The sequence below is a fragment of the Scyliorhinus torazame genome, chromosome 13 (genome assembly GCF_047496885.1).
Source record: "Scyliorhinus torazame isolate Kashiwa2021f chromosome 13, sScyTor2.1, whole genome shotgun sequence".
NCBI lineage: Eukaryota > Metazoa > Chordata > Chondrichthyes > Carcharhiniformes > Scyliorhinidae > Scyliorhinus > Scyliorhinus torazame.
Window position 1 is genome coordinate 208,572,581 of NC_092719.1, and position 12,693 is coordinate 208,585,273.

At 53.7% G+C, this 12,693-nt stretch overlaps 1 protein-coding gene across 3 annotated transcripts in view; it reads right to left on the reverse strand.

The window, feature by feature from the left end:
* The window catches only part of LOC140388573 (uncharacterized protein C3orf18-like), a 136,288-nt gene that overhangs the window by 16,952 nt on the left and 106,643 nt on the right, over positions 1 to 12,693 (reverse strand). For all 3 annotated transcript variants that reach the window (XM_072472983.1, XM_072472982.1, XM_072472984.1), the window contains exons 2-3: positions 11,285 to 11,658; positions 3,482 to 3,507 (exon numbers count right to left, since the gene is read on the reverse strand). In XM_072472983.1, coding sequence (XP_072329084.1) covers positions 3,482 to 3,507; positions 11,285 to 11,533 — 275 coding nt within the window. In that variant the 5' untranslated portion in view covers positions 11,534 to 11,658. The remainder of the gene's footprint in view (positions 1 to 3,481; positions 3,508 to 11,284; positions 11,659 to 12,693) is intronic.

A 12,693-nucleotide genomic window follows, 5' to 3' on the forward strand; every position in this document is an offset into this window, starting at 1 on the left:
GGTGAAGAAGGAGGCCATTCAGCCCATTAAGTCTTCACCGACCCTCTGAGAGAGCACCCTATCTAGGCCCACTCCCGTGCCCTAACCCCATAACCCCACCTAAACTGCACATGTTTGGACCGTGGGAGGAAACCGGAGCACCCGGAAGTAGCCTACGCTGACACGGGGAGAACATGCACACTCCGCACAGACAGTCGCCCAAGGCTGGAATCGAACCCGGGGCCCTGGCGCTGTGAGGCAGCGGTGCTAACCACGCTGCCACCGTGCCACCTGTGGAAACATGCTCAAATCCCACTGTGATCGCTGGTAGAATTTAAATTCAATTCAAAATCTGAAGCATAAAGCTAGTCTCAATAATGATAACTACCATGTGATTGTCATAAAAACACACCTGGTTCACTGATGTCCTTACCTGGCCTGGCTCACCCCCAGCAATGTGATTGCCTCTTAAATGCCCTCTGAAGTGGTCTAGCAAGCCACTCAGTTCGAGGATGCGCAACAAACATACCGCTCTCTCTCACCTAACTTTGGGCAGTGGAGAGCGTTTGAGTTAGTGATGTTAGTGATGTTAAGGCAGAGATGAAGAGGAATCCCTTCTCTCAGGGGGTAGTGAATCTATAGAATTCTTGACCGCAGAGAGCTGTAGAGGCTGGGTCATTAAGTGTATATAACAGGGAGCGTCAGATCCTCTGCACTCCCAGTGTAGACAGTCAGCTAAATGCACCTGGTTGTACTGCTGTCGGTTTTGTTAAAAAAAGGGGGCGGGATTCTCTCAACCCGGGGCCAGGCCGGAGAATCCCCGCGACCGGCGCGAATCGCGCCACGCCTCCCCGACACCGGCACGCGATTCTCTGCCGAGCGGAGAATCGGCGCCATTGGCGCCGGCGTGGTTGACACGGCGCCGATCGGGGGCTGCTCGACCCCCCCCCAGCCGATTCTCGGCCTGGGAAGGGCCAAGCGGCCGGCGTAAAAAAAGGCAGGTCCCGCTGGCGCCGTCCACACCTGCTCTCAGCCGGCGGGAACCCGGCGCGGAAGGATCGGGGGGGGCGGCCTGGGGTGGGGGGCCTCCGATGTGGCCTGGCCCACGATCGAGGCCCACCGATCGTCGGGCCGGCCTCTCTGGCTGGGGGCCCCCTTTCTTCCGCGCCGGCCCCTGTAGTCCTGCGCCATTGTTGCGTGGGGGCCGGCGCGTTTGCAGGGAGCCACTGCGCGTGCGCGCGTTGGCGCCGGTGCCACTGCGCATGCGCGGATCCCGCGGCGCCCAGCTGACGCCGGGACCAGCAGCCGGAGCGGCGTGAGCCGTTGCTGTGCCGTACTGGCCCCCTGTAGGGGCCAGAATTGCTGATCCTGAGGCCATGTCGACGCTGTCGAGAAACGCAACGCCGTTTCCGACAGCGTCAACCCTTAGCTTCAGGATCACAAAATCCCGCCCGGGATTCTGGTGAAGGGACTTCTGCTTCCGTGGACTTATTACAAAGGTAAACAGACTTTTAATCAGCAAGGGATCAAGGCTCATGAGGATAAGGCGGGAGAGTGGAGGTGAAGATTATATCAGATCAGTCGATCTCATGGTAGAGCAGACTCAATGGGCTGAATGGCTCTTTTGATATTATGGCATGTTTCCAGCCTTTCATCTCCAATTAGATGGCAGGAACTCTGGATGCAAGGCCCATGATACAGAACTGCCTATTTAATGCCATGTGGCTAATACTGGGCCATAGAAATTTGAATATTCCATATTATCAAATGTGTCATATGTATCTCATCTGAAGTTTCTATGCTTTTTTATTCTTACTGCCATCTTAAAGATCAGGAATGAAACTCAAGGATTAATTTTCACCCAAAATCGCCATTCTATATCAATCTGCTGGACGGGTAACGCTCCACAATGAGGATAAAAAGTCGAAAATATTGCTGTGCTTTCCTGAAGCAGGCAGACACACAATGTAACATTTGGAAAGCAATCGCTCTGGTTCCTGCTCTTGATTGCTGTTGGTGAGCCTTGCTGCTCAGCGGATGTGGAATGGAATTGGTTGTCGACAGGGTTAGCTGATCTTTCTATTCCTCCATCTTTCATCCCTGTGACGCTCTCGCAGTCAAACTTGTACTCCCCTGGCCGCAAAATAGCCACTACTGGAGCAGAGAGAGAGCGGGGATTGAGAAGTAGTCTAGTATCAGTGTACCAGCTGGGGTTATTCATGAAGGCCCCGTCTTCTCAACTTTGCCCCTCACCTGAGGTGTGGTGATCCTCAGGTTAAATCACCACCAGTCAGCGCTCTCCCCCTTAAAGGAGAAAGCAGCCTATGGTCATCTGAAACAATGCCGACTTTACCTTCCCAGTATCAGTGGAGGGTGTTGTGCTTTTACAATGATACAAAGGCACTATTCGCTCATCAGGGATTGGGCAGACGCATTATGGCTTCATTTATTAAGACGAGGCATGTGAGGAAATGTATCCAGAGGTAGGAAGCCTAAAGGCCGCAGAGCTGTGTATCTGTGCTCTGTTCTAAAGCAAAGATGAAACTAAAGGTGGATTGGCCATAATAAATTGCCCTTAGTGTCCAAAATTGCCCTTAGTGTTGGGTGGGGTTACTAGGTTATGGGGATAGGGTGGAGGTGTTGACCTTGGGTAGGGTGTTCTTTCCAAGAGCCGGTACAGACTCAATGGGCCGAATGGCCTCCTTCTGCACTGTAAATTCTATGATAGTCTATGATAAACCTGGATCGCATGACACCCTTCCTTTCTAGTGATGTCATGTGGCAATCCCTTAAAGACATATTGTAATAGAAAGAGTGGGGAATGAGGGGTAATCCAGTGTCTGTAGAGTGGGGGAATATAAGAACATTAAAAAAAAGAGTCCCCTTGGCCCAGTGATCCAGCTCCACCATTCAGTAGGATCATTGCTGACCTGAGCGTGACCTTAACTCCACTTTTCTACCTGACCCCATTACCATTGACTCCCTTGTGGATCAATAATCTGTCTCACTCAGCCTCGAGTACATTCAATGGCACAGCTGCCACAGGTGCCTGAGGTAGGGCATTCCAAAGATGGATCCCACCCTCTACGCCTTCCACCAGTTGCCGGCGTGCCTTAAGGCTCAGAAAGCCCAGTCTGCAGGTGGCAAACAGTAAAAGTGATGTTAAAATGAAGGCGTGCAGCCCCCCTTGAATTATTCCCGAGCGCGCCCAGTCGGAAAATGGCTGGTTTGGAGTGGCCTTGCCATTTTGCCTTATTTTAAAACTCCCCCCACGGGGGTTAAAATTCCTCCCAAAGCAATTTCATTGGACCAGTCAGCAGTCCAGGGGTTAATATCATGCTGTTCTCCAGCGAGTCAGTGAACAGCACGGAGACTGCTGACGAGCTGTGGAACCTAAACCCCCGCCCCCGCTCTCAAACTGCTCGCTCCACAGAGAAAGTTCTGATAACCAGGAGGACTTGGCCAAACTTTCGACAGCAACAAAAAAAACAAGCACACTCACCTTTTCCTTTTCCTGATGTACAGGACCTGAATTCAAGGAAAGATTACTCATTAGTGTCAATGTAGCAGCTGCAATAAAAAAAAGGGCAAATTTCAAAGCACTGAAGAGCTGATAAGGAAACTGTGACCGCAGGAACAGAGAGGGTATCGGAAGCCAGAGCTAAATAGTGGAAATCTGAAATAAGAAGAGAAAACGGTGGGAAATCTCGCCAGGCATGTCACAGTCTACAAAGACAGGCTCGTGGTTCAGGGGGGGAGCTGCTATTAAACTCTCAATTAAACATTGTGTACCCTATTCAAGAGCATAAAACTAGCATAACTATGATCAAGGACGTTAGAGTCATCACCGCACAAAAGAAGGCCATTCGGTCCTTTGACTCTGTCATGCTATGCAGACATGCAGATAATGATATACAGACAGGCAGCTAATGAATACAGAGAACAGGACATGACCAATGAGCAGGCAGGACACTCAGGGGTGGTATCTCACTATAAAAAGCACGAGGCACTCACACTCTGCCTCTTTCCACTGATGAACATCTACAGAGTGAGTCAGGGTGTATGTACAGTATCACACCTCCAGCACATGGCTAAGAGCTAGTCTGGTTCAGTCAGACAGAGTAACCACACTTAGGTTAGCAGAGAGTCGAACTCATAGAGAACTGTGCTAACTGTGCTACTGGTTCAATAAATCAGATTCAACTAACTTCAAGGTCTGGAGTATCTTTTGGTTAAAGCTGCATCCAGTTGCAGCCTGTGTTATCCCAGAGTACATGACACGTCAGACTCCATGCTAGCTCTCTGTAAAACAATCCTGTCAGTCCCGTTCTCCTGGCGCCTTGATAACTTATTTCTCTCAAATGCCCATCCAATTTCCCTTTGAAATCATTTATCATCTCCACGTCCACCATCCCTGTGGAGAGATTTTCAGGTTGTTACCAGTCACTGTATAAGTATGTTCTTCCTCACAATCCCTTCAATCTGTGTTCCCCAGTCTTTGCAGCATCAGCTGATGGGAACAGCTTTTCATCGTCTCCTTTATCCAAACCTGTCATAATCTTGTAAACCTCGATCAAACCTCCCCTCAAACCCCTTTGCTTCAAGGAGAACAATCCCAGCTCCTCCAACCTAACTGGATCACTAAAATCCCTCCATCCTGGAACCATTCTGGGAGATCTCCACTGCTCTCTCCCAAGGACCCTCATATCCTTCTTGAAGTGTGGTGTCCAGAACTGGACTCAATTCTCTACTTCTAGCCTGACCAGAGATTTATGAAGGTTCCACATAACATCCCCACATTTTTACTCAAGGCCTGTATTAATGAATCCTAAGATCTCATATGTTTTGCTCCCTATTCTTTCAAGATGTCCTGAAACCATCAAAGGGCAGATGAACCCCCAGGGGTAGGGGCTGGGTTTAGCACAGTGGGCTAAACAGCTGTCTTGTAAAGCAGAACAAGGCCGGCAGCGCAGGTTCAATTCCCGTACCAGCCTCCCCGACCAGGCGCCGGAATGTGGCGACTAGGGGCTTTTCACAGTAACTTCGTTTGAAGCCCACTTGTGACAATAAGCGATTTTCATTTAATTTCATTCACTTTAGAACGGAGGAGTGGATTCTCCGCCCCGCGATGTCGGAAATGTGGATTGCGATCGGGCAGAGAATCGGCCGTTCGCCGAAAATCGAGGTTGTCGCCGGGCGGCGGGCTGTACGCCATGCGCCAAGACTGCGCCGGTGGCGACACCCACTCCACACCCCGCATCGGTGGCGGCACGCGAACCGGTATTTGCATGCTTTAACATATCATTACCGGGTGCAGCTCAGTATTCTCTGGGCCTCCGCGAAGCTCCGCCCCCACCAGGCAGAAGCGATGCGGGCGCGGTTTGCCACATACAAACGGGCACCGGGCGCCATGGCTGCTGAGGGAGAGAGAGCAGGTAAGAAAAGTTTCCAAATTCGCAGTAGTGGGCTGGCAGCTGTGTCACTGGCTGGGGCGGGGCGGGGGGGGTCTGCCAGGCCCGGGGGGGAGTAGCGAGAGGCGACTCGGAGACTGGCCATGGGTTCGGAGTGTCGTCCCCCCGGGATTGGGTGCCGAGCCCGGGCCGTCATTGCCGCACGGCTGCGCACTCCACTGACTGTCCACTATATCCTGTAAATGTGCAGAGAGCCTCTGGTCATCTGGGTGCCGCCCAGGTTACCCCCGTTTGAACCCTCTGACTCCAACTGACCCATCAATGGGATGGGCGTGATTAAACGGAACCAGTGGCCCACCAGATGTTGGCACATCTCAGTGCACCCACCAGAAACGCTGCCCCACTGCAGGAGTATGCACCATGGCCTTTGGCACCCTCCCTGGCACATTGGCCCGCTCAGGGCAGTGGTCTCACCAGTCACACTATCAGTCAGCCCACATCGCAGGAGCACCAGCTGTCTCCAGGCCCTGCCTGCCCGCCGCCGCCCGGCTCCCATCCATCCTGCCCTCAGACTGAGTGTCACAGCTCGTGTGCCCACACCCAGGACCCAGGGCACACTACAGCTACAGCCCCAACAGGTGCCCAACCACCCTCGCCCTGTCCCAACCTGCGGGCACTGCCCGCACGCATGCCGCCAAGCATGGGGGCGGTCGGGAGCACACGGTGACTCTCCCAAATCTCACACCCAGTGCCACCACGCTGGTGGGGTAGCACACGGGCTACCCAAGGAGGAGACCCACAGGAGACTCCACTGGAGGGAGCACGACAGGGGCCGGAGAGCGTATTGCTGACATGGGTTGCGGCAGCCGCTGTACCCCTGCCGACAGGGCTGGGTGGTGGAATTGGAGGCCTCCTCCAACCCCCCCCCCCCCCCCCCCCCCCCCCCCCCCCCCCCCCCAGGCCAGTCACTGATGGGGCCAGAGGTGAGGAAGGCATGGTGTCAGGGGGGGGCTGGGAGGGGCGGAACATGCGGAGGCTGGAGCTGCAGTTCCACCCTGGGCCACCGTGTAGCCTGATGGACCTGGATGGCAACGGGGGTACCATGCTAATATGTCTGCCCTGTTCCCCCTGGAGAATGGACTTTGGGTACAGCCAGGAATACTTGCATTCTGCCTGGCCGCAGCAGCCCTCGTGGATGCACTGCGACTGGAGACATGGGCGCTGCTCGGAGAGGACCCCGCACAACAGGAGCCTGCCCCAGAGGAGCAGCCAGTGAGGGTGGAGAGCCGGCTGTCCAACAGGCCAGCGGGGAGGAGCAAAGGAGGTGTCGCATCAGGGCACGTGTGTGGTAAACCACTGTTACTGTATTGTATATATTGTTTGTTGTCTTTGCTGGCTCCGCCTGTGGCTCCTCCCCTCAGGCTCTGTATAAAGGTGGCCGACCCCTGGCCCTGCCCCAGCTCGGGATCAGTTGCCAGCAGGTTCTCGTTTAGCTTATTAAAGCCACAATTTTGTTCCACAACTATTCTTTGTTATAATTGATGGCACATCAATTTAATATGCTAAACGCTTAAGATGGATGCGTCACTCAAGCTTGATCGCCTGGAACTGGACCCTCAAGCAGCCGACGCCACTGCAACATTCGAGCACTGGCTAAGCTGCTTCGAAGCTTACCTCGAATCAGCCGCCGACGCCATCGCCGACATCCACAAGCTTCGAGTCCTCAACGCCCGGTTAAGCCCGCAGGTTTTCCTCTTATCAGGGACGCTGCCTCGTACGCGGAGGCGGAACCGCTGCTGAAGGGGCAGTATGTAAAGGCAGTAAATGAGGTGTATGCTAGGCATCTCCTTGCCACGAGGCGTCAACGCCCTGGAGAATCGCAAGCCAAATTCCTGCGTGCCTTGCGGGTACTCGACCTAAACTGTAGTTGTCAGGCGGTATCGGCTGTTCAGCACACGGAGCTGCTGATCAGGGACGCCTATGTCGCTGGCATAAAATCTAACTACATCCGCCAGCACCTGCTAGAACGGGGTACATTCGGCCTCCAAGAGACAGTGCAGCTCTCGAATTCACTGGAAGTGGCCTTCCATAACATGGATGCCTTCACCTCCGACCACGCGGCGCCCTCGTGGACGTCATGGGCGCCGCCATCACCCGACCTAGGTGCATCGCAAGCCTGTGCCGCGCATCAATCCGCCAACTCCGGAGGCCCGAGATGCTACTTCTGTGGCCAGGGTAAGCACCCCAGCCAACAGCACGGAGCGCGATCTGCAACGGGTGCGGAAAGAAGGGCCACTTCGCCAAAGTCTGCCAGGCCCGACCTGTTCCTAAAGTTTCCATACCCAGCAGCAGCAGCAATGCGTGTTGCCCGTTGGGACTGCCCCCATCTACCACGTCATCCGCCACATGCGACCCGCCATCTTCGACGCCACCCACCACGTGCGACCCGTGGGGGCCGCCGTCTTCGACGCCACCTGCCATGTGCGACCAGTGGGGACCGCCATCTTGGAATCATCCCGCTGCCTCCCGGAACCCCTGCTCACCCAGCCGTACGCTGGCCTCCGCTACTCTCAACCAGCCCACCCACCTTCCGAAGCTTGCCTCCATCACCCTCGACCAGTCTCGACTTCATCACCTCACTAAATCCATGATGGCTGTCCGGATCAACGGGCACGAGACAACCTGCCTCTTCGACTCCGGGAGCACCTACAGCTTCATCCACCCAGATACGGTACGGCGCTGCTCCCTCCCAATTTTACCCGCGACCCAGAAAATCTCGCTGGCTTCCGGATCACATTCGTGGAGATCCGGGGGTACTGTATTGCAACCCTTTCGGTACAGGGCCTAGAGTACGCTAATTTCAAGCTCTACGTCCTCCCCCATCTATGCGCTGCCCTATTACTGGGTCTTGATTTTCAGTGCCACCTCCGAAGCCTTACCTTGAAGTTCGGTGGACCCCTGCCCCCCCTCACTGTCTGTAGCCTCGCGACCCTTAACGTTGCTCCACCTTCGCTCTTCGTTAACGTCACCCTGGACTGTAAGCCCGTCATCACTAGAAGCAGACGATTCAGTGCCCGGGACAAGGCCTTTATCAGGTCGGAGGTCCAGCGACTCCTGTGGGAAGGGATCATAGAGGCTAGTAACAGCCCCTGGAGAGCCCAAGTGGTGGTCGTCAAGACTGGGGAGAAGCACCGAATGGTCATCAACTACAGTCAAACAATCGGTACACGCAGCTCGATGCGTACCCCATTCCCCGCATATCTGACATGGTCAATCAGATTGCGCAGTATCGAGTCTTCTCCACTGTTGACTTGAAGTCCGCGTACCACCAGCTCCCTATCCGCCCGGAGGACCGCCAATACACTGCCTTCAAGGCAGATGGCCGCCTCTACCACTTCCTCAGGATTCCCTTCGGCGTCACCAACGGGGTCTCGGTCTTCCAACGAGTGATGGACCGAATGGTTGACCAGTACGGACTGCGGGCCACGTTCCCGTGTCTGGATAACGTCACCATCTGCGGCCATGACCAGCAGGACCATGACGCTTACCTCCGACATTTCCTCCACACAGCTAAGCTCCTTAATCTCACATATAAGGAGAAATGCATTTTCCGCACAACCCGCTTAGCCATCCTTGGCTACGTGGTGGAAAACGGGGTCCTAGGGCCCTACCCCGACCGCATGTGCCCCCTCCTGGAACTTCCCCTCCCCCACTGCCCCAAGGCCTTGAAGAGATGCCTGGGGTTCTTCTCCTATTATGCCCAGTGGGTCCCCAATTATGCGGACAAGGCCCGTCCACTCAATAAATGTACCATTTTTCCCCTGACGGCTGAGGCTCGCCTGGCCTTCAACCGCATCAAGGCAGATATTGCCAAAGCCGCGATGCACGCTGTGGACGAGTCCATCCCGTTCCAGGTGGAGAGCGATGCGTCGGACTTTGCTCTGGCCACTATCCTTAACTAGGCGGGCAGGCCCGTGGCTTTACCCTCCCGTACCCTCCAGGCCTCTGAAATTCGACACTCCTCCGTCGAAAAGGAGGCCCAAGCCATTGTGGAAGCTGTGTGACATTGGAGGCATCACCTGGCCGGCAGGAGATTCACTCTCCTCACTGACAACGGTCGGTTGCCTTCATATTTAATAACACACAGCGGGGCAAGATCAAGAATGACAAGATCCTGAGGTGGAGGATCGAGCTCTCCACCTACAATTACGATATCTTGTATCGACCTGGGAAGCTCAATGAGCCGCCAGATGCCCTATCCCGCGGTACATGTGCCAGTGCACAAGTGGACCGACTTCGGGCCCTCCACAATGACCTCTTTCACCCGGGGGTCACCCGTTGTTTTCATTTTGTCAAGGCCCACAACCTGCCTTACTCCATCGAGGAGGTCAGGACCATGACCAGGGACTGCCAGGTCTGCGCGGAGTGCAAACCGCACTTCTATTGGCCAGACAGGGTGCACCTGTGATGCACGATCAATGACCACTAAAGCGAGGTTGTAGTCCAACTGAAGACTTTAATAAGCTAGATGTTTCCCCCAGCAGCTCAGGTACAGAATGCCGGCTGCTGAGGCGGCAGGGGCTCTTATACCCCGCCTAGCAGGGCGGAGCTACCATACATCTTAACCAATAGAAAGCATAAAGTTTCCACCAATGGTGCTCCAGCATACCACGTACCGTAATACCTCTACTACCACAACTGGTAAAGGCTTCCCGCCCCTTAGCATCGACTTCAAGGGGCCCTTCCCCTCCACTGACCGTAACGTGTACTTCCTCAACATTATTGACGAGTACTCACTTTTCTCTTTCAAACGGAGAATCCCACCCACACTTTTAACTCTCCATTGCCTCTCTCTATCCCTTTTGGAGAAATACATCGTGCAGGACCTCCAGTTCCCCAGCCGTGTGTTTCTCGGTAACGCGCCATTCGTTGGCAATGGGATTCTGTCTTCCCGCGGCTTGTCAATTTCCCATTGAAGCCACCCCCCGCCACCCGGAAACTGGGGGTGCACTGCCGGCAGGAACAGACGGCCAGAAAATTCCAGCCACCATCTCACATTTCTCAGTATTAATTTCCATCCGTCACTTACCCGCCCATTCTGCTAGAATGTCAGTCTTTGCCGTGTTGCTGTCGATCAGTACCATCCTCAATCTTTGCCGCGCCTCCTGGCTTGGTATCATCAGCACATTTTGTGGTTTTACTCTGTGCTCCAATCTCATTATTTGAGAATTCTTTTTGAGAATGGCCGATTGTAGTAACTGTGGGTGCATTACCCCACATGTCGTGGAGCAGCTTCGTAAGATTTCAGCTTGCACGATGAGTTAAAAGCGTTAGGCAGAGCTCTGGGGACATTCATTAAAAAATGCTCGACACCACCTGCCTGGAAAGGGCCCCATGGAACGGACATGGTCTCACATACCTGCCTATGACTGACTCATGTGGAGCATCAAGAGAACCACTCAACTGGGCAATGACACTTGGCGTATGGAAGCGGGAAGCGGGGGGGGGGAGGGGCGGGGGGGGGGATGGGTGGGTGGGGGCAAAATAAAAGAAGAAAGAAGATGAAGAATTAGATAGCACTGAAGGAAACCTTTCGGCCCATTGTTCCTATGCTAGCCTTTCATAGATACACAGATCCATAGAAGATGGGAGCAGGAGGAGGCCTTTTGGCCCTTCGAGCCTGCTCCGCCATTCATCACGATCATGGCTGATCATCCAACTCAATAGCCTAATCCTGCTTTCTCCCCATAGCCTTTGATCCCATTCTCCCCAAGTGCTATATCCAGCCGCCTCTTTCGTCACATTCCCTGTTTTTTCCCCTGGTTCTGCACTTTTCGTCCTGTTGAAGTGATCACCCAAGGTTGAAATGGGGCAAGATAAACAAACTGACTTACCATAGCCACAGTTAAAGCTAGAATAGTGATAATTCCAACTGGTAGTAGCACCAGGCCCATACTTGACCTTCCGGTTTCTGCATTAGGTGGTGGAATGGCAGTGCCACTGGTGCCATTCGTCACCATGGTTACCATCTGAAAAGTCACCTTGTCTGTTACATTGTCATGCACTGCTTCGGGTGTCAAGCCGAGGAAGGAGGCCGCCATGTTGGATGTGTTGTAGCTGCCGTCGAATATTAGCAGCGACATCCTCTGGAGTTGCTCTGGCCCATCGCCCCTTTGTGCAGCTCAGCTTGAGAGACAGTGAGCCACAATCCCGGCAGTATCATTGTGGCGAGGCGTCCAGCCGGTCATCACACCACTCGCAGCGATACCTGAAACACACGGTTAGAGAGAGAGGTGAGAACTCAGCCAGCCAGAGCAAACATTCCGCGGCTCACACGATCAGGAAGCCAAGCCCTTTCCTGCTGATTGGCTGCCCCCAGTCTGACCATCCAAAATGCACAAATCGCCTTTTTGGGACTGGTTCTCAAATATGACTTGGCTCACAGTAAAATCCCCCCACCCCGCCCCCATGGCCGTACCCCTCCCCATCTCTGTAATCTTCTCCAGGCCGGCAATCCTCCACACTAACTGCGCTCTGTTGTGTTCTTTATTTAAGTTCTTTCAGGATGGTGAAGGTTGCAGTGCTAACAAAGAACAGCAAGCTGTGTTTAATAAACACAGCTAATTATTGCACTACACTGAATTAGATTCGAACATATTACTAAGGAATCAGTTAAGTAAAGATTACACGACACATCTACACTACTAACTACACTATTAGTTCAACTATCTCACATCTACTCTGTCTTGCTCTCTTCCACGCTCTCCTGGCTCCATCTATCTCCCAGATGTCAAAGAGGCATGTGATATTTATATGGCTGCTCTATAGCACCATCTAGTGACTAGAGTAGTAACATTACATTAACCCTTTATGTGCTTCACAATATCCACACAATGTGACACACTGTTCTTGAGCATCCCTGTTTTTAATCACTCCGCCAGTGGTGGCCTTGTCTTTGGCTGCATGGGCAGTAAGCTATGGAACTGCCTCTCTCAACCTCTCTGCCTGGGCCCTGGGTGCTGTAATTACCTCTCTCTGCCTGGGCCCTGGGTGCTGTAATTACCTCTCAACCTCTCTGCCTGGGCCCTGGGTGCTGTAATTACCTCTCTCAACCTCTCTGCCTGGGCCCTGGGTGCTGTAATTAGCTCTCAACCTCTCTGCTTGGGCCCTGGTTGCTGTAATTACCTCTCTGACTCTCTGCCTGGGCCCTGGGTGCTGTAATTACCTCTCTGACTCTCTGCCTGGGCCCTGGGTGCTGTAATTACCTCTCTGACTCTCTGCCTGGGCCCTGGGTGCTGTAATT